We start from the raw sequence: 24,590 nt of genomic DNA on the forward strand, positions 1-24,590 counted from the left end.
TGCCTTTTTTAAAATATTTCGTTTTTTTCTTTACGCACCTCGTCCTCTGTCCTGACGTAGTCCACTCCGTCTCCTTTCGCTGGGGCTTTGTAACTGTCAGACACAATGGAGACATGATCAGAAGACATTTGTTGTTGCAAAAACACATTTCTAGTAAGAATTGTTCCATGCATGTTATAAAACCATATGCTGTGAGTTGACCAGGTCAAGTTGTGAAGTCAAGGCTGTTCATAAGGTCTAAATCAGCAAATGTTAAACCTCAATGAGCCATGACCCATTGCCGCGCCGCTCAAGAGGAAGTCTCACTCACTTGTTTCCTGTCTGTTTCTGGCTGACGAAGTAGCCTCGCTTGTACGCACAGCAGATGCCCACTGTTATACACAATAGCACCACCACCACCACCAGCACTCCCAGGATGATCCCGGCAATATTGATGTTATCTGGGGAGAAACAACAGGAAGAATGAAGAATTTATGTTGAGGTATCTTCAACTGGCTCTTTATGAAGGAAATACCGGACTACTGGAATAACATGCTTCAACATGTAGGTTTGGGCGATATACTGTATACTGGGGTATTTAGAAATACCGACAGTGTGATTTTCAATACTGTTTTTAACCCATTGCTTATAACTAAGTTAAGTAAACTATATGAAATATAAGATGTGTCAAATAAATTATATCCAGCTCAGGGCTCCAGCTATGCATTTGGTTTGCTAACTTGCTAATGGTTAGATGTCAAGATCAAGCTTCTTGGTTACAGCAGAGACATTCAATCCCCTCCTGGATCAAGATCCCTGTTGACTAAATTGTTTTGTGCTTGTTTTTATTTATGTCACCCCCTGTGTGTGAAAATTCATTAATACCGTATACCCCAGTATGGTACAGAAACGGTATGAAAATCTAGATACCGCCCAACCCTAGTGTGTTGTGTAACTTGTATACAACTGTGTCAGCTGTCAAACAGACTTACAGACTTCCATCGTCTGCGGTCCACATTCTGAGTGACCCGCGTCGTTCTTTGCTCGGCAGAAGTACTCTCCTGAGTCGTCCTTTCTGACAGCACTGAATTTCTGAAGAGGAAAACCCAACAACAGTATAACCGGTGTCCTTTTGTTCTGGTGTATGTACAGATGCTGTAAAATATATTGGCACCCGTGGCACTTTACAATGGTACAATGGAGTGCAGTGTTCAGAATGTTCAGTTTTTTCTTTTAAAAACTGGTTGACTGGCTATGTTTAACCTGTAGGCACCTGCAAACTCACCACAGTTGAGAAATTACACAGTAAATGCAAATCATTGCCTCCAACCAAATTAATTAGAATTTAGAAAACTGTTGTCCATGCTATTTTTGGACTTTGTAGTGAAACATTTTAGTTTAAATTATTCGTTGTTTTGGTCCTATGCAGTTGTAAATCAAACAAATGCACATGTAAAAACATACAGTTTTTCAAATGTCAACTTATTTTCGAAGAAATAGTAAATCCTGCAAGTGTGCCAATATATTTTACTGCATGTGGTAAAGTGCCAGTTTATAACGAGGTCCAATTGGGATTAGGTGGAACTGTCACCAAAATTAGTTGTGATGAGCTTTGATGTTCAACAGATATCCCTTCAGTTTTCGTATGCTGTCTCCCATCACATTTGAACCCAGGCTAATGATGTCTTGTCATCTAATTCTAGTCCTGTTGATAGTTAGTTGGCTTTTGGTTAGTTGGATACGAAACGCAGATTCATGGCAACGTAAACTGGTGGTCTTCAAGTAAAAGGGGCCGGTGTAGCATGTAATAGGGTGTGACTCCCTGGAAGTATGTCAGTGACAGCCAGGCCAACCTTTAGAGGCTAGTGTGAAGGTTGAGTGGAGAGCCTGGGGGCGAGCCATTGACTGTGTCTGGCTGAGCAGGGGAGAGGGAGTTCAGGAATGTGCCAACGAGGACTGCAAATTCCCCTCATGCCTCAATCCCCTGTGCACCATCAACTGTTTCCCCAAAATATCCACACCTACCCCCACAGCCTCACCCTGCCCTAGAGTCCCCTTCCCTCCCAGTCCTCACACAAAAACACACACTTACCAGGGTTCCAGTTTCGGCGTTGAGCATGTAGGAGGAGTTGAAGAACTTGGGGCTGGTCTTGGGGTCATCGGGGATCTCCTCCTTGTTGCGGAACCACTGGTATTGAGACTTGGGGAAACCTTCATCCTCCACGCAGCGGAGCTCCGCCGCCTTCCCCACAGGCACCGATTTGGGGACAGCACATTTCGGCACCACTGGCTTCACTGTGGACACAAACACATATTCAGCAATGGCAACATTCAGCATCTGAACGTGTCAAATCAGCACAACCCATGATACACATTCGGTTATAGTTACTAGGCCAATGAATGACCTCTGAGAATGGGTACGCGTCTTTTGCCCCGTGCCAAACCCTGTCAACTAAACACACGGCACTTTCCATCTTTAGCGATGCTATTTAGCGGGGATGCAGTTTCAGAGGTTTCCCTATATAGCCCAGAACACGCCTTTGCGGCAGGGACAGGCCAGTCACAACGCATCCTCATACGTGTGCCAAAGAGTTGGCCTGACCTACAAACAAGTTTCAGCTTACAGCATTGAAAGTAGTAACCTCTGAGGCTGTTTGTAGGGACAATGAGTATGTTCATTGTGTTTTGTATGTTATGAAGCATAACTTCCAAAAGCAACAAGGTTTAAGACTAAGAGCAAATATTTTGGCAGTGAAATTATGAGATGCATTAAAGAACTGCATCGCAAATGACTTGGCAAACATGCAATTTCAGCTAGGTAGTGGCAATTCTTCCTTCCCCAAACATGCCATTTCAGTCATAGCCACAGGGTGATGTATCTTTGTGTTGGTGTAAAGTCTTAAATTTGTTCTGGCTTCAATATTATACCACAGTTTACTTTGGTAATACAACTAATACTGTGATTATGGTGCAAAAAGCTAGTGGTGTGTTGAGTAGATGTGAGTTGAAGTGGCTGATATACCTACCTCTTATGACAAGGTTGATCAAAATCTCATCAAAGGTTTTCTGGTCAATTGGGGCGGTGACTTCGCAACGATAACTGGCTGAGTCTGATCTTGTGGCATTGGTTATCACTAATGTTGCAGGCTCTCTGATCCTTGCTCTGCCCTCCAAATCTCCTGCAGGAGAAAAAAAAACACTAAGTTCCCGCTGATTTAATACAGACATAATTGATGAGTATAAAACAGAATGTCATTCCCTTATTAGTCAGAACTGCTGTTTGTAAAGCAGGAATTATTTGTTTCTGTAAGATGATCAGATCTTTTTTTTGTCCCTTTGTGTCACTTTGATATTGATATTAGTGAAGATGACATTGACAAAGCACTCAATTGAGTCTGTTACCTGAGATCTTCTTCTCAAAGTAGACATAACTGGGCTCCCCATCCTTAATTTTCTTCCATTCGATTCTGGGGTCGTTTGTGGAGATGGACTCTATCAAACAGGACAATTCGATAGCTACCAGACGAGAAGAGAGGAAATTAGATGCAAGGCTTTCAAAATGAAGAACCAAAGGATTGATGTTGTTTGGTGGTTGTGGTTCTTTAGTGTCAAGTCAAAGTCAAGCACATCGGTGTATTCATTACGACATCTCTTTTGGCTCTTACATTCAAACTCGTTGGCCCACGGCGCATCATTAGTTGTTTTCAGAATCACTGCCAACACGTTGAAGTAACCTGCAAAACAGGAAAGAGGAGGAAGAAACATAAGTCTCACAGTCACACGAACTTTGCCATCACACTGATGATCTCACAAACTACGTGCGAGCTGTGCCTGTTTGCCGGGCTATGGTTGGTGAGCTCGCTGTTACGCCCCCATTAAGGTTGTTTCTAACCAGTTAGCTCATCCAAAATTCCAGAAACGCATTCTTCATTCTTCCCAGTGTACCATGGCCTGGATCTGTTACCTTCCATTTTTAGTCTGGCGGGGCGAACCGACGTGGACTTAAGGGGGGGCACAGTTTCTACGCACTGTGAGTAATTGTGCAGGGAGGCGCATGCCCTTCTCGGCGCGAGCTCTCCCATGCCAGTGGCAGCCTAGCAGCCTGCCCGGCCCATCTCTCTCTCTCCCTCTCTGGGCCTGACGCGAGTGCCCATGTGGCAGTAATGGGCCATGGGAGTGGGCACTGCTGAATCATCCCGACAGGCCATTCCTCCACACATGCATACCAACCCAGTCACACAACCATGAATAGTCTCCCTGAGACTCAGATGATGCTTAGGCTCAAGTAGCTGCTGGTCAGGGTCACAGAGGCTTGGTCAGTTAGCTTGAGTGAACTGCATGTCAGTGTGAATGAATGTCCTACTAGGGATAGTTCACCCAAATTACAAATTGACATATTGGTTTCCTTAACCGATACCAGTATCGCTATATTTTTTCCATGGAAAAAAATGCAAACATGAAGCAGACCTTACTCTTTGGTCTGTTAAAAACCTCCTATATGAATAATATTGTGTGCTATAGCTTGGAAAATAAATACATGTGACTCTGGATGACAACATAATGCTTGTTTTCAACATTAGGGCTGTTTTTCAAAAAAGTTCAATCTGCTTCGTGTTTTGTTTCCTTGCCACGATACTAACGAGTATCGCGATACTGGTATTGTCCCGACCCTAGTAAGCAATCTATGGACAAGGTATGCCAGCAATCCATGCTTTAGTTTAGTTTCCCTGCCACTGTTTCCAAATTCCATTCAGGACATGGTACCGATATTAGCATTTTTCACACATCGTATTCAAATCATTTGTAAGTGACTTTGTGGAGCTTTACTATCAATTTTAGATGTTTTCGGATGATTTGGACATGATGCACCAAATATGCTAATATCGGTACCATGACTTGAATGTGACTTGTGCCACAAAACAGTGCTAGAGAAACTAAACCAAATAATTGATTTCTGTCAGACCTTGTACATAGACTGCTTACAGGGTAAGGAAACCAATGTGTGATCTGTGTGAACTATCCCTTTTTATTTCCTGCATTGTGTGCCACTCCCCACTGCCAACCCCTAACTTTACTGTTCCACTATATTAGATTGTTTCTCCTGGTGACACACTTTGACTGAGGCCAGTGGCTACTTCACCTGACTGAAACCAATAACCAACTCTGTTGGCGTTTTCATTAAGTGGTTACCTCCAGGAACCTTACTGATCCAGTAACCCGGCTTGGCGCCCCATTGCGTCCCAGCTCCCCATCCCTGTCTAAAGAAAGAGGCCTAAGTGCCCCTGTCCATTAAAAAGACAGGAGCACATTTAGAGCCTTTTACCGGCTGAGTTCACCGGGACTCTGCTGACACAATTAATTAGCAAGACAACACACAGTTCTTTCACACAATAAGGCGAGTCTGCGACCTGAAGAGACAAGTCTGTCTGAAAGCATAAGGTTACAGATCCTTTGGTAGACCTTTCCCCAGGAAACTCTCCTCACACCCAGGCATTAGTAGGTGTATTTCCTGTCCCCATCACCTTGGTCCTGCTAAGTCAATGTCAGTCTCATACCAGTTCCCTGCTAACTATCCAAAGCACGCATGGGTGTGGGAGCTGTTTGGGGTCGCCCTCTAAAGCAGACTGGGTAAGCTGCTTATCCTAAGGTCTCTGAGATCGTTACTAGACCACAGCTTGTTTACCTTATGTCGTCAGTTTAAACAACAGGCATACATTGTCCCACGGGCTGAAAAAGGCGAATATTCACCCGCTTAACTTAATATAAGATGAAACATTTAATGAAATGTAAAGTTCAGGAGTGGGAGTGATGGAAAGGAAGGACTATAAGTAACTCTTTAGTGTAGGCCTTCAAAGCTTTAATGTTCCCCCATTGCTAATGTTAATTGCTATGAATCTTTAATAGCAATATTTTGGGTTTTGTCTCTCGAGATGTGATCCATTTCATACAGTTCTAGTTAAACAAAGACAACACAAGTTAGGCCCTGAGAGTAAAAAGTTCTACATTTATATATGTATATACAGTGGCAAGAAAAACTATGTGAACCCTTTGGAATTACCTGGGTTTCTGCATAAATTGGTCATCAAATTTGATCTGATCTTCATCTAAGTCACAACAATAGACACACATAGTGTGCTTAAACTTAATAACACACAAATTATTGTATTTTTCTTGTCTATATTGAATACATCATTTAAACATTCACACTAGGTTGGAAAAAGCATGTGAACCCCTAGTCTAATGACTTCTCCAAAAGCTAATTGGAGTCAGAAGTCAGCTAACCTGGAGTCCAATCAATGAGACGAGGCTGGAGATGTTGGTTAGGGCTGCCTTGCCCTATAAAAAACACAAATTGGAGTTTGCTATTCACAAGAAGCATTGCCTGATGTGAACCATGCCTCGATCAAAAGATATCTCAGAAGATTAAGAATTGTTGACTTGCATAAAGCTGGAAAGGGTTACAAAAGTATCTCTAAAAGCCTTGATGTTCATCAGTCCACTGTAAGACAAATTGTCTATAAATGTAGAAAGTTCTGCATTGTTGCTACTCTCCCTAGGAGTGGCTGTCCAACAAAGATGACTGCAAGAGCACGGTTCAGAATGCTCAATGAGGTTAATAAGAATCCTAGTGTCAGCTAAAGACTTATAGAAATCTCTGGAACATGCTAACATCTCTGTTGACGAGTCTACGATACGTAAAACACTAAACAAGAATGGTGTTCATGAGAGGACACAACGGAAGAAGCCACTGCTGTCCAAAAGAAAACTGATGCATGTCTGAAGTTCGCAAAAGTGCACCTGGATGTTCCACAGCGCTACTGGCAAAATATTCTGTGGGCAGATGAAACTTCAGTTTAGTTGTTTGGAAGGAACACACAACATTGTGTGGAGAAAAAAGGCACAGCACACCAACATCAAAACCTCATCTCAACTGTAAAGTATGGTGGAGGGAGCATCATGGTTTGGGGCTGCTTTGCTGCCTCAGGGCCTGAACAGCTTGCTATCATCTACGGAAAAATTAATTCCCAAGTTTATCAAGAATTTTTGCGGGAGAATGTTAGGCTATCTGACCGCCAATTTAAGCTCAACAGAAGTTGGGTGACGCAACAGGAGAACGACCCAAAACACAGAAGTAAATCAACAACAGAATGGCTTCAACAGAAGAAAATACGCCTTCTGGAGTGGCCCAGTCAGAGTCCTGACCTGAACCCGATTAAGATGCTGTGGCATGACCTCAAGAGAGAACTTCACACCAGACATCCCAAGAATATTGCTGAACTGAAACAGTTTTGTAAAGAGGAATGGTCCAAAATTCCTCCTGACATTTGTGCAGGTCTGAGCCGCAACTACAGAAAATGCTTGGTTGAGGTTATTGCTGCCAAAGGAGGGTCAACCAGTTATTAAATCCAAGGGTTCACATACTTTCTCCACCCTGCATTGTGAACGTATAATTGTTTGTGTGTTATTACTTTAAGCAGACTGTGTTTGTCTGTTGTTGTGACCTAGATGAAGATCAAATCACATTTTTGACCAATTTATGCAGAAATCCAGGTATTTCCAAATGGTTCACATACTTTTTCTTGACACTATACAAACTCAGGAAAAAAAAAATGTCCCTTTTTCAGGACCCTGTCTTTCAACGATAATTAGTAAAAATCCAAATAACTTCACAGATCTTCATTGTAAAGGGTTTAAACACTGTTTCCCATGCTTGTTCAATGAACATGCACCTGTGGAATGGTCATTAAGACACTAACAGCTTACAGACGGTAGGCAATTAAGGTCACAGTTATGAAAACTTAGGACACTAAAGAGGCATTTCTACTGACTCTGAAAAACACCAAAAGAAAGATGCCCAGGGTCCCTGCTCATCTGCGTGAACATACCTTACGCATGCTGCAAGGAGGCATGAGGACTGCAGATGTGGCCAGGGCAATAAATTGCAATGTCCATACTGTGAGATGCCTAAGGCAGCGCTACAGGGAGACAGGATGGACAGCTGATCGTCCTTGCAGTGGCAGACCACGTGTAACAACACCTGCACAGGATCGGGTACATCCGAACATCACACCTGAGGGATAGGTACAGGATGGCAACAACAACTGCCTGAGTTACACCAGGAATGCACAATCCCTCAATCAGTGCTCAGACTGTCCGCAATAGGCTGAGAGGCTGGACTGAGGGCTTGTAGGCCTGTTGTAAGGCAGGTCCTCACCAGACATCACAACATCGCCTATGGGCACAAACCCACCACCGTCGCTGGACCAGACAGGACTGGCAAAAAGTGCTCTTCACTGACGAGTCGCGGTTTTGTCTCACCAGGGGTGATGGTCGGATTCGCGTTTATCATCGAAGGAATGAGTGTTACACCGAGGCCTGTTCTCTGGAGCGAGATCAATTTGCAGGTGGATGGTCGGTCATGGCCTGGGGCGGTGTGTCACAGTATCATCAGACTGAGCTTGTTGTCATTGCAGGCAATCTCAACTCTGTGCGTTACAGGGAAGACATCCTCCTACCTCATGTGGTACCCTTCCTGCCGGCTAATCCTGACATGACCCTCCAGCATGACAATGCCACCAGCCATACTGCTTGTTCTGTGCATGATTTCCTGCAAGACAGGAATGTCAGTGTTCTGCCATGGCCAGTGACGAGCCCGGATCTCAATTCCATTGAGCACGTCTGGGACCTGTTGGATCAGAGGGTGAGGGATAGGGTCATTCCCCCCCAGAAATTTCCAGGAACTTGCAGGTGCCTTGGTGGAAGAGTGGGGTAACATCTCACAGCAAGAACCGGCAAATCTGGTGTAGTCCATGAGGAGGAAATGCACTGCAGTACTTAATGCAGCTGGTGGCCGCACCAGATACTGACTGTTATTTTGACCCCCCCCCCCCCCCCCCTTTGTTTAAGGACACATTATTTCATTTCTGTTAGTGACATATCTGTGGAACTTGTTCAGTTTATGTCTCAGTTGTTGAATCTTGTTATGTTCATACAAATATTTACACATGTTAAGTTTGCTGAAAATAAACGCAGTTGACAGTGAGAGGTAATTTCTTTTTTTGCTGAGTTTATATATATATATAAAGCATTAAAAGTGACATGGCATAAAAGCAGTATGAAACAGTATTCTCTAACAATACTTCACTGATTAAATTCACTGATTAAAAGACAGAAATATAAAAATTGTATGCACCAGCATTGCACAATTAGCTGTCAAATTAGCTACTGTATTTGTAAACTGAAACATCAAATAGTTTTGTCAAAGCCTGCATGTCATTCACATATTCCACAATATTGAGGGACAAGTTGAAAGTGTTCAGGAAGAAATAATAGAATAGCTCCACGTAGAAAAAACGCATTTGCTTGTTTGGTAACTCACTAATTCCTCTGACAAGCCCTTGCAGCCATGGTTATGTGGCAAAATGTATTTTTGAAATGTCAACTCCTTGATTGGAATAGTCACAGAGGGAGAGATTCTCAACTGAGAAAATCAATTCTATAGTAGAATTGGTGCAGAATAAAGATGAATATCAATCACCACTTTCCTATATATTTCTAGCTATATTCAATCTTATTTGCACAACTGCAGACATTTCTTCCCCCCTCAGAGTTCAATTATGCATGTATGTAGGAGTGTATGTTAATGAGATAATTATATAGGCCAAGTATCTCATGGTACAGCATGATAAAATAAAACAAAAACCTGTTGATTGTGTGCTCATTAAATCAAAGCCACAAAAGCTTACCTAAATATATCACTTTGCACAATAGTATTTTGTCTTTGATTTCACCAAACAGCTTTCTTTTTGTTTTGACCAGCTAATGGACTAGCTTAGGCAAGCCCCTGTTCCATCTTCCTTGATAACTCAAGACAGTATTAGGTGCAGGTTTGGTGCTTAAGTGAGCTTGATACTCCGATAAAAGGTTGTGAGGTTTGCCTTAGAAGCAGCTGTCCAGGAAAAAGGGTGCACAAAAAAACCCTAGTCAAAATGAATAACTTTAAAGTCCCTACATCCAGACCACAATATTAAAGTCAAAACTCTCTTGGTGAGTGCAGAAGGCAGCTTTTTAAACAACACACTAAATAATACTGTGAAAATATACTGTCCCTGACAAGTCCCGATGTTTGGTAATTTACACACAGTCTTGTCTGCAAGCAGGATGGCTGAATTCTTAATAATTTCCCAGGGTTGGCAGGTGAGGCTAGATGAACAAAACAAGAAATGGAGCAGATCCAGCAGGCCGGGACCTTGGTTGAACATACATCCTCTTAACAATTACATCCTCCTGAGCATTTGCACGGCAACAGATGGAGCTTTCCTGATGAGGAAAGTGTTCGAGGACTAAGCGGCAATAAGGAAGTGATGACTGTGCACTGTGGGACAGATGTCTCCTGTCTCTTTTCCCTTCTCCTGTCTGCCTCATTATGACCTATGACCCCTCTGTCATCCTGTCTGTTCTCTCTCTCTCTCTCTCTGCCCTCCCCTGAGAAAGATTCTAAGGTCTTGACCGCTTCCCAGTGCCATGATGCATCCCCTAACACCTGCGTCTGAGAGGCTGCTGTAGTGTTTCCCACCGTCTTCATATACAGTAGATGGCCAGGTATTTGCGGTGTGTGTGTGCCTGTGTGTGTAGTTTAAGCCCTCAAACCATGCAGGTGCTCCATGACCTACATTACCCTGTCTTTCCTTCTCTCTTTCTCGTCTTCCTGGCAGGGCACAGCTGTGTGCGATCTGGCAATCTGCATGGAAGTATTTTAATCTCCCTCGCCCTTCTCAAGAGGGACGGCTGGTTCTTCTTGGTAATCTTAGTGTAATGCCCTGATAAAACCCCAGGCTTTGCGATGCTGAATAAAACAATAGATGAGGGACTGGAGACAAAAGCTATCCCTTGGCTTCGTTTAGAATTATACACAGATGACATGGAGCGATGGTAATTGAACTGAGGACGAGAGAATGGATGCCTGCATGTGAATTGGCTCCTAGCTTTCTGTGGTGTTACTATTGGAAAAATCAACAAGATTTCCCCTTCTGCTAGTAAAAGAAAGTTATAGAGGAGTGTGATGTCATAAATGGAGGGGTTCATTAAGCTTCCCAGTGAAATTCCCAAAGTAACAATTCTGCCTAGCACCTCCGCGAGATACACCCACGTCCCTTTAAAAAACCCAGACATCAAAGTACCTCGTTTTGCAAATTATCTGCTAGTTGCTGTTTTTCGAAGATTTGTTCATGTGAGGTTACACCCCTTTGGAACACACACGTGATTAGCAATCACATGGGACTTGGAAAATGGGCAGAATCTGCATTGACACGTCTCGTCAGTGAACATTGAACACATCCCGTTCATTCTGCAGCGCATGAAGCAGATAATATTCCTTGTTATTTTTTAACTGCTGCATTGATTTAATTCCCAGAAGAGGAGGGCTGTTTGTTCGCTGAGCAAGTGGTGCCCACGGAACAATGCATTATCCTCCTCAGTCAGCGATGGCAATTGGATGGGATGTGTTTTTGTGCTCTGCAACTTCCACTCCGTATGTGGATTGTGTTAAACTAGGCTCTATCCCAGTGCTAAGACATATTCAGTCCAGTATAACACTCCGCAAGACTTAAGAACTCTTCTCCCTCCGCTGCCCTAAAAGGCTCTGCAATGCTGCATGTTGTCCATGGTGTGTAGTGGGTCACACATTCTCCAATTCAACCACCCGGGTAACTGCCCTCCTGTACCTCCACAGTATCTTGGCCTGGAGAGTGTTTTACTTGTAGCTGAGGGAGTCTATGTGAACACTTGGAATTCCTTCAAAGAGAGTAAATATTTATCTTTGCAAGCAAAACTAGGTTACAGTTTTTGTCACCACATACTTGAACACAGAGTTTTCTTTGGTCGGTGCTGCAAGAAATTAACTGGCAGGCCCTTCATGAATGTGCATGCTAAACCAGATTGTGGTTTGAGTTACGTTTATCCCAGAAAATCCAAATGCTTTCACAAGACTGTCAGACAGGATAGTTTTCAAAAAAAACTTTTTTTAAACATTTTTAACTGGGCGATGCCAATTGTCACTTAGCTTAGTTGCTAATCTCTATCTGGATGCAAAGCCAGACTAATGAATTAATAAATTGACATTTACATTCCATACAGCATAAGCTCCTTGCTAAGAAAAGATTTTGCACTGATTCCAAACAAATCATGCTCCAGTTTCCACAGTTTCTGTATCTAAACATCCAAATTCCTAGACTTTCTTCCCTTACCCCACCAGTAACCAGAAGCTCTGGTGGTGACCCACCTGTTTGTGTGAGCTGGGGAGAAAGTGGCTGAACTGACCTCAAGTCCTCTGTGAAAATAACAACCTCTAACAACAACAATAGGAGGGACTGGTTTTAGGGCTAAGCTCGCAGGCCAAGTGACCGCAGGTTGTGTGGTCACAGCTGTGGTCATCCGGCAGTGGCGGTCACTCTCGCCAGCTGACTTGTCTGGTCAACTTTCTTATCCCCCCTCACCCCTATTTTTACCCTTCCACCCACAGTTTAACATTATGGGATGGGGGGATACATAGTGGCGAGGGCACACTGAAGCCTCTTTACATAAGCACTGAAGATTACCACCGTGGGCCCACTATTACCATACCAGAAGTCTTACGTTGAATTTTCATCTCTTTTCTTTGGCCTATCGAAAAGTGCCACTTCTGTTCTTATTGAATGACACTAATAACCTCTGGTTTCAATAAAACACTGAATCCATCTGTTCATCCACCAAGCTTGAGCTCTGACCAGATATTCTGAAATGAAAGGTTTGTCTGCTGTCACAGACAGTCACAGATATGAAACCCAAGGAGCAGTAACAGCATCTGAGGAGGCGGCAATCAAATAAGTAACCCTAGGCAACTAAAACAATTTGACTATTGCAGTGCTATGCTGTGATAGCACAATATGCTTTGATAGTGCCCTAAGATTCTCATATCTTTGTGCCTTATTATCCCGAATCACAGTTTGATGCTAGACTTGCCTTGCCGTTGCTGTTTTTCTCTCTCTTATCATAATTGCATAATAGCTGAACAGGCTACAGATGGCACCGGCAGAAAGTCATTTTGTATCCAGAAGGCTGGTGTTGCTAGTGGATACCAGAGCTTGGAATTCCGTCACATTGGCTGCATCTATATGATGATTGAAACAGTCTCTGGATGATTGTCAACTGTTGACAGGTCTGCTGAAAATGCGTACAGGCAATCAAATTCAAGTTTGCAAATGTACAGGAGGAGCTTTGTAGTCTTCCCTCATTCCAGTGTGACTAAATATAGTGCAGTTCAAGCAAAGATAACGCAAGCCTCAAAGAAAATGTCTCAGATACTACTTCAGCTGCTGAGCAAATGTCACCAGGCTTGATCTTAGAGAGGAGGGCTGAGTGTAGTGACAGTGCAAGAGAGCAACAAACTTCAATTGTATGTCAAATATCATGCGAAATCAAACAATATCAAATCAAATGTATTTGTCACATACACATGGTTAGCAGATGTTAATGCGAGTGTAGTGAAATGCTTGTGTAAGAGACCTACTGCTGAGAAACTGCACTGTGTATGTGTCTAATGGTACCTGATTAGAAGTTGTGGCTGTGTATCTGGAGTGAGCTCATTTGCATTCCATCTTTTCCCCGTCGACTCTGACACAGTTCAGTGTTACCGGGAAGGGCTCTTTGGGTATTCATTTATTCTTAATTTGTGTGGCTGCAATAGGCCCCACTCTGTGATGCCTGCTATTCCAGGGCAGCCCCCTGTCCCTTTATGGCAGGGATGGAGCCCTCTTGATCTACACAGGTCAAAGACTAGGCCTGACTAGAACCACTGAGGGAGTGAAGGGGGTAGTGGGGGTGACGGTGTCACTGAATGCCTAGGAAGCTGTCACTTTGTTTCAGCATTAACGTCTGCATCTGGTCCGCTCTCACTTTGTCCTCCAGCGGAGTATTTACTAACTCACAAGACTGGTCCATGGAGTGGTGGATGGAACTTTCGCTCTGCCAGCTTTGGACGGGATCTAATCTTGCTTAACTTTAGAATAAGATGTGTCAAGTGCTCTAAAATGTGCTATTCAATTGAGTGCAAACATTTTCTGAATGGTCTTTGAGGAGAATATTGCCACCCACATTCGAGTCATGCGCCCTTTCCTGTTTCAGTATGACAATGCTCTCTTTGCACAAAGCAATTTCCATACAGAAATGGTTTGTCGAGATCGGTGTGGAAGAACTTGACTGGCCTGTACAGACCCCTAACTTCAACCCCATTGAACATCTTTGGGATGAATAGCAACGCCTAATCGTGCAACATCAGTGCCCAACTTCACTAATGCTTGTGGCTGAATGGAAGCAATTCCCGGCAGCAATGTTCCAACATCTAGTGGAAAGCCTTCCCAGGAGAGTGGCTGTTATAGCATCAAAGGTGGGACCAACTCCATATTAATACCCATGATTTTGGAATTAAATGTTCGACGAGCAGGTGTTCACATACTTTTGGTAGTGTATCTTCACTCAACAGACCCTCTGTATACATAGACTTGACAGTTAGACATCTCTCCTCACAATTTCAAGCATTTATTGTTACTTTTCTCCATAAACTATTCTGCTGAGCTAAACTCAAAAACACAGGCCTACATTTCCAGTATGTAGGCTATTGCCTGTCTTGTATTAAATGGCAAGCATACTGTTTATATAACTGCCTCTTAGGTAATCTCTCCGTATTCAGTCTAAGTAAGCACCTACCTAATCATTGCCAAGGGCAACGTGAAATTCAGGGAATCCTGATAACATCAAATCAAACTTTATTTGTCACATGCGCTGAATACAAAATTTTTAGACCTTACCGTGAAATGATTACTTACAAGCCCTTAACCAACAGTGCAGTTCAAGAAAGAGTTAAGAAAATATTTACCAAATAAACTCAAGTAAAAAATTATTAAAAAGTAACACAATAAAATAACAATAACGAGGCTATATACAGGGGGTACCGGTACCAAATCAATATGCGGGGGTACAGGTTAGTCGAGGTAATTTATACATCAATACAACTATGAGAGCGTGATCTGACGACAGGTAAAATAATCTAAGCTTGGAGCTGCTAATACAAATATTTATATCCAGGCACAATATTTACACAGGAAGCATTATAAGGGGGTATGAAAGTGAGAGTGGGGAGGAGTGGTGCTGCCCTGCTATGGGTTGTGTTTAGCCAGTTTTTGAGTCAATTCTGTAATATGAGCCAGTGTCAGTGCATGTTAGTGATGATGTAGTGGATAATCGGAGGCAGCAGGTCTGTGAGTTATTCCTCAGTAAGTAAGAATAGGTTAGCGTTTGAGAAGCCTTGCGGCTATTTATAGTGGCTGTCAACGCCAGGCTGGGCCCCCACAGTTTTCTAATTGGTTGCAGGTAAGTGTAGCAGCACTACATCTCCTACCATTTCATAGGCAGCTGGGGAAGCCTTGGCCATTATCCCTTTATAACATCAATTGGTGGCTCATTTTTCAACCCCAGACTGGCCCCAGTGAGATGCTGTAAACGCCTCCTGTCAAGGCAAATCGAGGCATAAAGCAGAGGGGATGGTGCCCCTGACATGGCACTCCAGTGCAAACAATATGACATGCCACACATTTGGGACGACAAAATAAATTGGGGAGCTCTCTGAGACCGTGGTGGGGGCTTAAGAGATCCAGGGGCCTAATTCAGCCCAACACAGCGTTTTTGGGGCAGGGGACAGAGTCAATCCTATGCTCGTAGCGAAGCTCCTACCACGAAAATCTGTGTAACATCGGGTGCCAGAATTAGCTGCTCTCTGCACAGATGGCATTGGCTCTTCTCGCTGCAAATACCTCGCATTCTAGTCCAAGCAGACTGACCTCTTCCTTAATCCTAATTAGGAATGTAATTTCCACCCCAGCCTTACCAAGTGCAATTAAAATAAATGTCTTTGTGTTGTGTCGAGAAAGGGAAAATATCCTTTTGTGGGTTTTAATTGGTTTCTGTGTGAAATATTATGGTCAAGAGATGGGCAAGAAATTGTGATTGTGATGACATTTTGAAATACAGTGCCTTGCGAAAGTATTCGGCCCCCTTGAACTTTGCGACCTTTTGCCACATTTCAGGCTTCAAACATAAAGATATAAAACTGTATTTTTTTGTGAAGAATCAACAACAAGTGGGACACAATCATGAAGTGGAACGACATTTATTAACTTTTTTAACAAATCAAAAACTGAAAACTTGGGCGTGCAAAATTATTCAGCCCCTTTACTTTCAGTGCAGCAAACTCTTTCCAGAAGTTCAGTGAGGATCTCTGAATGATCCAATGTTGAACTAAATGACTAATGATGATAAATACAATCCACCTGTGTGTAATCAAGTCTCCGTATAAATGCACTTGCACTGTGATAGTCTCAGAGGTCCGTTAAAAGCGCAGAGAGCATCATGAAGAACAAGGAACACACCAGGCAGGTCCGAGATACTGTTGTGAAGAAGTTTAAAGCCGGATTTGGATACAAATAGATTTCCCAAGCTTTAAACATCCCAAGGAGCACTGTGCAAGCGATAATATTGAAATGGAAGGAGTATCAGACCACTGCAAATCTACCAAGACCTGGCCGTCCCTCTAAACTTTCAGCTCATACAAGGAGAAGACTGATCAGAGATGCAGCCAAGAGGCCCATGATCACTCTGGATGAACTGTAGAGATCTACAGCTGAGGTGGGAGACTCTGTCCATAGGACAACAATCAGTCGTATATTGCACACATCTGGCCTTTATGGAAGAGTGGCAAGAAGAAAGCCATTTCTTAAAGATATCCATAAAAAGTGTTGTTTAAAGTTTTCCACAAGCCACCTGGGAGACACACCAAACATGTGGAAGAAGGTGCTCTGGTCAGATGAAACCAAAATTGAACTTTTTGGCAACAATGCAAAACGTTATGTTTGGCGTAAAAGCAACACCCTAAACACACCATCCCCACTGTCAAACATGGTGGTGGCAGCATCATGGTTTGGGCCTGCTTTTCTTCAGCAGGGACAGGGAAGATGGTTAAAATTGATGGGAAGATGGATGGAGCCAAATACAGGACCATTCTGGAAGAAAACCTGATGGAGTCTGCAAAAGACCTGAGACTGGGACGGAGATTTGTCTTCCAACAAGACAATGATCCAAAACATAAAGCAAAATATACAATGGAATGGTTCAAAATAAACATATCCAGGTGTTAGAATGGCCAAGTCAAAGTCCAGACCTGAATCCAATCGAGAATCTGTGGAAAGAACTGAAAACTGCTGTTCACAAATGCTCTCCATCCAACCTCACTGAGCTCGAGCTGTTTTGCAAGGAGGAATGGGAAAAAATGTCAGTCTCTCAATGTGCAAAACTGATAGAGACATACCCCAAGCGACTTACAGCTGAAATCGCAGCAAAAGGTGGCGCTACAAAGTATTAACTTTAGGGGGCTGAATAATTTTGCACGCCCAATTTTTCAGTTTTTGATTTGTTAAAAAAGTTTGAAATATCCAATAAATGTCGTTCCACTTCATGATTGTGTCCCACTTGTTGTTGATTCTTCACAAAAAAATACAGTTTTATATCTTTATGTTTGAAGCCTGAAATGTGGCAAAAGGTCGCAAAGTTCAAGGGGGCCGAATACTTTCGCAAGGCACTGTATAAACTCAAGCAATGGGGTTTAAACATGGGCATTGCTTGTGCACTCCATAACTCTTGCCAGTGTGTTCATAACAATACACAGATACAGTTGAGGTCGGAAGTTTACATACTCTTAGGTTGGAATCATTGAAACTTGTTTTTCAACCACTCCACAAATTTCTTGTTGACAAACTATAGTTTTGGCAAGTCGGTTAGGACATTTACTTTGTGCATGACACAAGTAATTTTCCCAACAATTGTTTACAGACAGATAATTTCACTTATAATTCAATGTATCACAATTCCAGTGGGTCAGAAGTTTAAATACAGTAAGATGACTGCCTTGAACAGCTTGGAAAATTCCAGAAAATAATTTCATGGCTTTAAAAGATTCTGATAGGCTAATTGACCACATTTGAGTCAATTGGAGGTGTACCTGTGGATGTATTTCAAGGCCTACCTTCAAACTCAGTGCCTCTTTGCTTGACATCATAGGAAAATCAAAAGCAATCAGTAAAGATTGTAGACCTCCACAAGTCTGGTTCATCCTTGGGAGCAATTTCCAAACACATGAAGGTACCACGTTCATCTGTACAAACAATAGTATGCAAGTATAAACACCATGGGACCACGCAGCCGTCACACCGCTCTGGAAGGAGACACATTCTGTCTCCTAGAGTTGAACGTACTTTGGTGTGAAAAGTTCAAATCAATCCCAGAACAACAGCAAAGGACCTTGTGAAGATGCTGGAGGGAACAGGTACAAAAGTATCTATATCCACAGTAAAACATGTCCTATATCAACATTGTGGGTGTGCTTTCCTGCAGCAGAGACTGGTGCACTTCACAAAATAGATGGCATCATGAGGGAAGAAAATTACGTGGATATATTGAAGCAACATCTCAAGACATCAGTCAGGAAGTTAAAGCTTGGTCGCAAATGGGTCTTCCAAATGGACAATGACCCCAAGCATACTTCCAAAGTTGTCAAAATGCCTTAAGGACAACAGATTTAAGGTATTGGAGTGGTCATTACAAAGCCCTGACCTCAATCCTATAGAAACTCTGTGGGCAGAACTGAAAAAGCATGTGCAAGCAAGGTCGTCTACAAACCTGACTCAGTTACACTAGCTCTGTCAGGAGGAATGGGCCAAAATTCACCCAACTTATTGTGGGAAGCTTGTGGAAGGCTACCTGAAACGTTTGACCCAAGTTAAACAATTTAAAGGCAATGCTACCAAATACTAATTGAGTGTATGTAAACTAATGACCCACTGGGAATGTGAATGTAACGGATTTCCTCCTCCTCGTCTGAGGAGTAAGGATCAGACCAAAGCGCAGCGTGGTAAGTGTTCATGATGATTTTAATCAAAGAAAGCACTGAATCAAAACAATGACGGGAATTTACAAAACCGAAACAGTACCGTGTGGCCCAAACACTCACACGGAAACAAACACCCACCAACCAAAAGTGAAACCCAGGCTACCTAAGTATGATTCTCAATCAGAGACAACTAATGACACCTGTCTCTAATTGAGAACCATACTAGGTCGAACACAAAAACCAACATAGAAAAACAAACATAGACTGCCCACCCCAACTCACGCCCTGACCATACTAAAATAAAGAATAAAATAACAGCACTATGGTCAGAACGTGACAGTGATGAAAGAAATAAAAGCTGAAATAAGTCATTCTATCTACTATTATTCTGACATTTCACATTCTTAAAACAAAGTGGTAATCCTAACTGACCTAAAACAGGGAATTTTTACTAGGATTAAATGTCAGGAATAGTGAAAAACTGAGTTTAAATGTATTTGGCTAAGGTTTACGTAAACTTCCGATAACACATGGAGGTATTGGGGTTAAGTCCCTGGACAGTTTAAAGAGTTGGCAACGCATGTTTTTTTATTTGTCTATTAACTAAATTACCGCCTGGTGATTTACCTCAGAGCTCTATCCCATCAAACACCATTTACACTTAAAGGGCTTTATCATTATTTTCACAATTTCAAAGTATTATTACAACCTGTGGAAAGGTGTATATATACAGGTAAATCACTTTTTTGACACCACTGGGCCTTTAACACAGACCTTTTTTTTCAGCACCCCAGCGATTACCTCAGTTTGTAATGCCTTATCTTGGCCCGATACACTAGGCTTGGCCACGTTGGCCCAAAACACTAGACTAGACTCAGCCACGTTGGCCCAATACACTAGGCTAGAATTCATAGAATGGCGCCGGAGGGGGTGGCTGCCATTTTATGGGCTCCTATGTATTGTTTGTAACTTATTTTGTACATAATTTTGCTCCTACCATCTCTTATGACCGATAAGAGCTTCTGGATATCAGAACAGCAATTACTCACCTCGAACCGGACAAAGATTTCTTCTTTAATGAGTCCGACGTGAAGGATATACTGCTTCCCCGAGACCAGGCCCAAATCCCAGTCATTCGCATGAAGAAAAAGATCAGGGTTCCTTGTGAGAATTTGTCGGCGAGTTGGTAACCCGCTTCTACCATCCGTTCTATTGGCCAACGTGCAATCACTGGAAAATAAACTGGATGATCTCTGCTCGAGACTATCCTACCAATGGGACATTAATAACTGTAATAGCTTATGTTTCACCGAGTCGTGGCTGAATGACGACACGGATAATATACAGTTTTCTGGGTTTTCCATGCATCGGCAGGACAGAACAGCTACGTCTGGTAAGACTAGGGGTGGTGGTGTGTGTCTATTTGTCAATAACAGCTTGTGCGCGATGTCTAATATTAAAGAGGTCTCGAGATATTGCTTGCCTGAGGTAGAGTACCTCATGATAAACTGTAGACCACACTATCTACCAAGAGAGTTTTCATCTATATTTTTCATAGCCGTCTATTTACCACCACAAACCGATGCTGACACTAAAACCGCACTCAATGAGCTGTATAAGGCCATAAGCAAACAAGTAAATGCTCATCCAGAAGTGGCACTCCTAGTGGCCGGAGCCTTTAATGCAGGCAAACTTAAATCCATCCGTTTTACCTTATTTCTACCTAGATCCTCATACGTGCAACCAGAGGAAAACATAACTCTAGACCACATTTATCCACACACAGAGACACATACAAAGCTCTCCCTCACCCTCCATTTGGCAAATCTGACCATACTTCTATCCTCCGGATTCCTGCTTACAAGTAAAAACTAAACTACAGCTCAGTGTTCAACACCATAGTGCCAACAAAGCTCATCACTGAGCTAAGGACACTGGGACTAAACACCTCTGTTGGCACCTGGATCCTGGACTTCCTGACGGGCCGCCCCCAGGTGGTAAGGGTAGGCAACAACACATCTGCCACGCTGATCTTCAACACGGGGGCCCTTCAGGGGTGGTTGCTTAGTCCCCTCCTGTACTCCCTGTTCACCCACGACTGGGTGGCCAAGCACAACTCCAAGACCATCATTAAGTTTGCTGACGACACAACAGTGGTAGGCCTGATCACCGGCAACGATGAGACAGCCTATAGGGAGGATGTCAGTATGGTGACAGGACAACAACCTCTTCCTCAATGTGAGCAAGACAAAGGAGATGATCATGGACTACAGTCCAAAGGAGGGCAGAACACGGCCCCATTCACATCGACGGAGCTGTAGTGGAGTGGGTAGAGAGTTTCAAGTTCCTTGGTGTCCACATCACCAACCATTATGGTCCAAATACACCAAGACCGTCGTGAAGAGGGCACGACTATACCTTTTCCCCCTCAGGAGACTGAAAAGATTTGGCATTGGTCCCTAGATCCTCAAAAAGTTCTAAAGCTGCACCATCGAGAGCATCCAGACCGGTTGCATCACCGCCTGGTATGGCAACTGCTCGGCATCCGACCTTAACATGCTGACCAGACCAAAGCCGTATGTACGTGTGCACCATCGTGCACATGTTGATTTTGTACACCCACACCAGAACAATCAGAAAACGCAGGTTGAAATATCAAAATGAACTCTGAACAAACTATATTAATTTGGTGACAGGTCGAAAGCATTAAACATTTATGGCAATTTAGCTAGCTAGCTTGCTTGCTGTTGCTAGCTAAAAAACATTGGGTTGTTATTTTACCTGAAATGCCCAAGGTAAACTCCAACAATTTATCCACAGATAAAAGGGTAAACCGAGTTTGTTTCTAGTAATCTCTCCTCCTTCAGGCTTCTTCTTCTTAAGACTTTATATGGCAGTTGGCAACCAACATTAATTTGCATTACCACTATCAACTGGACTGGAGTGTGTTCCTCAGTTTATCTTTCAATCACCCACGTGGGTATATGCTCCTAAAAACCAATGAGGAGATGGCACGTGGGTATATGCTACTAAAAACCAATGAGGAGATGGGAACCAAGTTCTAGGCGCTCTTCGATGCGCGCGAGCAGTGTGGGTGCAATGATTGAATAACATGTATGTGTACATTTTTTTTGGTCAGCATGTAAGGCGCTACAGAGTGTACTGCATACGGCCCAGTACATCACTGGGGTTAAGTTTCCTGCCATCCAGGACCTATATAGATGTCAGAAGAAGGCCCAAAACATTGTCAAGGACTCCAGTCACCCAAGTCATAGACTGTTCTCTCTGTTACCACACAGCAAGCGGTACCGGAGCGTCAAGTCTAGGTCCAAAAGGCTCCTTAACACCTTCTATCCCCAAGCCATAAGACTGCTGAACAATTAATCAAATAGCCACACTATTTACATTGAACCCCCCCCCCCTTTGTTTTTACACTGCTGCTATTTGCTGTTTATTATCTATGCATAGTCACTTTACCCCTACCTACATGTACAAATTACCTTGACTAACCTGTACCCCCGTACATTGACTCGGTATCAGTAACCCCTGTGTATAACCTCGGTACTTTTTATTGTATTCTATACTTTAGTTTATTTAGTAAATATTTTCTTAACTCTTTTTCTTGAACTGCATTGTTGGTTAAGGGATTGTATAAGTAAGCATTTCACCTGTTGTATTCGGCGCATGTGACAAATACAACTCTATTTGAAATTTGATTCGATTAGACTCAGCCACGTTGAACCGATACACTAGGCTCAGCCACGTTGGCCTGGGCTACATTGATAAGCAGCCATTGTTGTTAGTGCCGGCCAATGTGTGTAGCAGATACCGGTGAGCTAAGGCTTGCCTGACAGCTGAATAATAATGTCACACTGCTAGCAGAGACGTGTTGACTTAATGAGGACAAAAGCCTTAATCCGCCTCACTTCCTGGTCCAAAGGATGCTCGCTGTGTGCTGAAAAGAGCTGAGTTGAAAGGGAGTCCCCTGTGACACTGCCTCTGGAGACGAGGCCATTGGCCAGACTTCATTGGCTCACTTGAGCTTTCCTTCACTAGTGTTTCACAAAACTGAGCCTTTTCACAACCTATATATCTAAATCTAACAAAGTGATTTGGCTTTATCTTTTCATGTCTGTGTTTCCCTATGGGAGTCATCTACTACATAGCCTTAGATCCTGTTGGAACTGATTGGAACATGCCAATTTTCTATTGGGCAATGTGATAATGGCTGAAACACATTGTAGCACAGCCAGAGACGGTCACTTACTCTTTAGCAACACAATTGTGGTGTTCACAGGGCAGAGTGTGTGAGAAGGCAGCAGGGAGCTCATAAAGTCTCCATCATGGGCCTCCCGGCAGCATTCAGACCACTCATTGAGATCCTATCGGCCCTAGAACAGCAGGCCAAGCACAAATCCCAGTGCTCCCATTGTTTTCCTCTCCAGCAGTGGCCCCCCATAGCCGATCTCATTAATTGCCCTTTGTTTGCACTCCTGAACAAAGGCATCTTGTGCAGTGGGGCAGCAACTCCGAATGCCTGGACAGTTAGCCCAGTTGAATGCATAAATAGCCTATACATCCCCATATTCATCTCTCTATTCTGGACACTTAAGCTCTGTGAAGCTGGTTATTTTTACATAAAATACTCTGGTTTCATACTGTGGTTTCATGACTTCCTGGTTGTTAACAGGCATATGATGTGATGCATTTTTTATCACCCATGATTCTGTTGCAAGGTATTCCTTTAATAATGTAATTCTTACTGGCATTAACAGAAACTGTAGGCAGAATTAACTAGCATCTTTGCTGACTCAAAGATGAAGGTTCACACCTCTAGACATCTATATATTTGTAGGTAAAATTAACCTCAGTTATGTCTTTCTTTCCATAAAAGTCATTATTTTGCATATACTGGCCATGCAGGAAGTGCACTATGGCAACCCAATGAAAAACGTGTCCTCTCTCCACTTTCTTTCACTGTGATTCGGTAACAATGATGAATGTCAACAGGGTAGGGCCTTTAAATCAAGGCCGCCATTACTCCATGAATAGACTCTTGAAAATGATAGGCAGTTACGCAAGACTGGATTCAGAAAACAAATAACATGGGGTGAGGTTTGAACATGTAGACTAACTAAACATGGTGTGCGGCATTCATACAGACTATTCAAACTAGACTTGTTTTATTTTGTACTTATTTACTGACAAAATAGTAGTTTTGACCAGATTTGAAGTAGACCTAGACTCAATAAATATGGCTCTATATTTTGTTAAATGGGGCGGCAGGGTAGCCTAGTGGTTAGAGCATTGGACTAGCGCAAGTTCAAATCCCCGAGCTGACAAGGTACAAATCTGTCGTTCTGCCCCTGAACAGGCAGTTAACCCACTGTTCCTAGGCCGTCATTGAAAATAAGAATTTGTTCTTAACTGACTTGCCTAGTTAAATAAAGGTAAAAAAATAAAAATAAAAATAAAAAATGCTGTGGGCAGCAGTTCTGGCCTGTTTAATTGTTAGTTAGTAAGCAGTTAGTGTGGAGTGAGTGCGGGGGAGTGTAGAATGTGAGGTCACCCAAAGCTTTTGACATAGTGGGGACAACCAACCGGTAGTGCTGAGCGATTAGTGCTTTTTGAGGTTGGT

General features: G+C 42.9%; 1 protein-coding gene across 1 annotated transcript in view; it reads right to left on the reverse strand.

The window, feature by feature from the left end:
• Positions 1–24,590, reverse strand: part of LOC110533526 (junctional adhesion molecule 3B) — a 44,976-nt gene that overhangs the window by 2,241 nt on the left and 18,145 nt on the right. The window contains exons 2-8 of the mRNA XM_021617819.2: positions 3,645–3,713; positions 3,382–3,495; positions 3,006–3,158; positions 2,072–2,274; positions 972–1,071; positions 311–440; positions 39–93 (exon numbers count right to left, since the gene is read on the reverse strand). Of these exons, the coding sequence (XP_021473494.1) occupies positions 39–93; positions 311–440; positions 972–1,071; positions 2,072–2,274; positions 3,006–3,158; positions 3,382–3,495; positions 3,645–3,713 (824 nt within the window). The remainder of the gene's footprint in view (positions 1–38; positions 94–310; positions 441–971; positions 1,072–2,071; positions 2,275–3,005; positions 3,159–3,381; positions 3,496–3,644; positions 3,714–24,590) is intronic.

This window comes from Oncorhynchus mykiss, chromosome 10 (assembly GCF_013265735.2).
Source record: "Oncorhynchus mykiss isolate Arlee chromosome 10, USDA_OmykA_1.1, whole genome shotgun sequence".
NCBI classification, from domain to species: domain Eukaryota; kingdom Metazoa; phylum Chordata; class Actinopteri; order Salmoniformes; family Salmonidae; genus Oncorhynchus; species Oncorhynchus mykiss.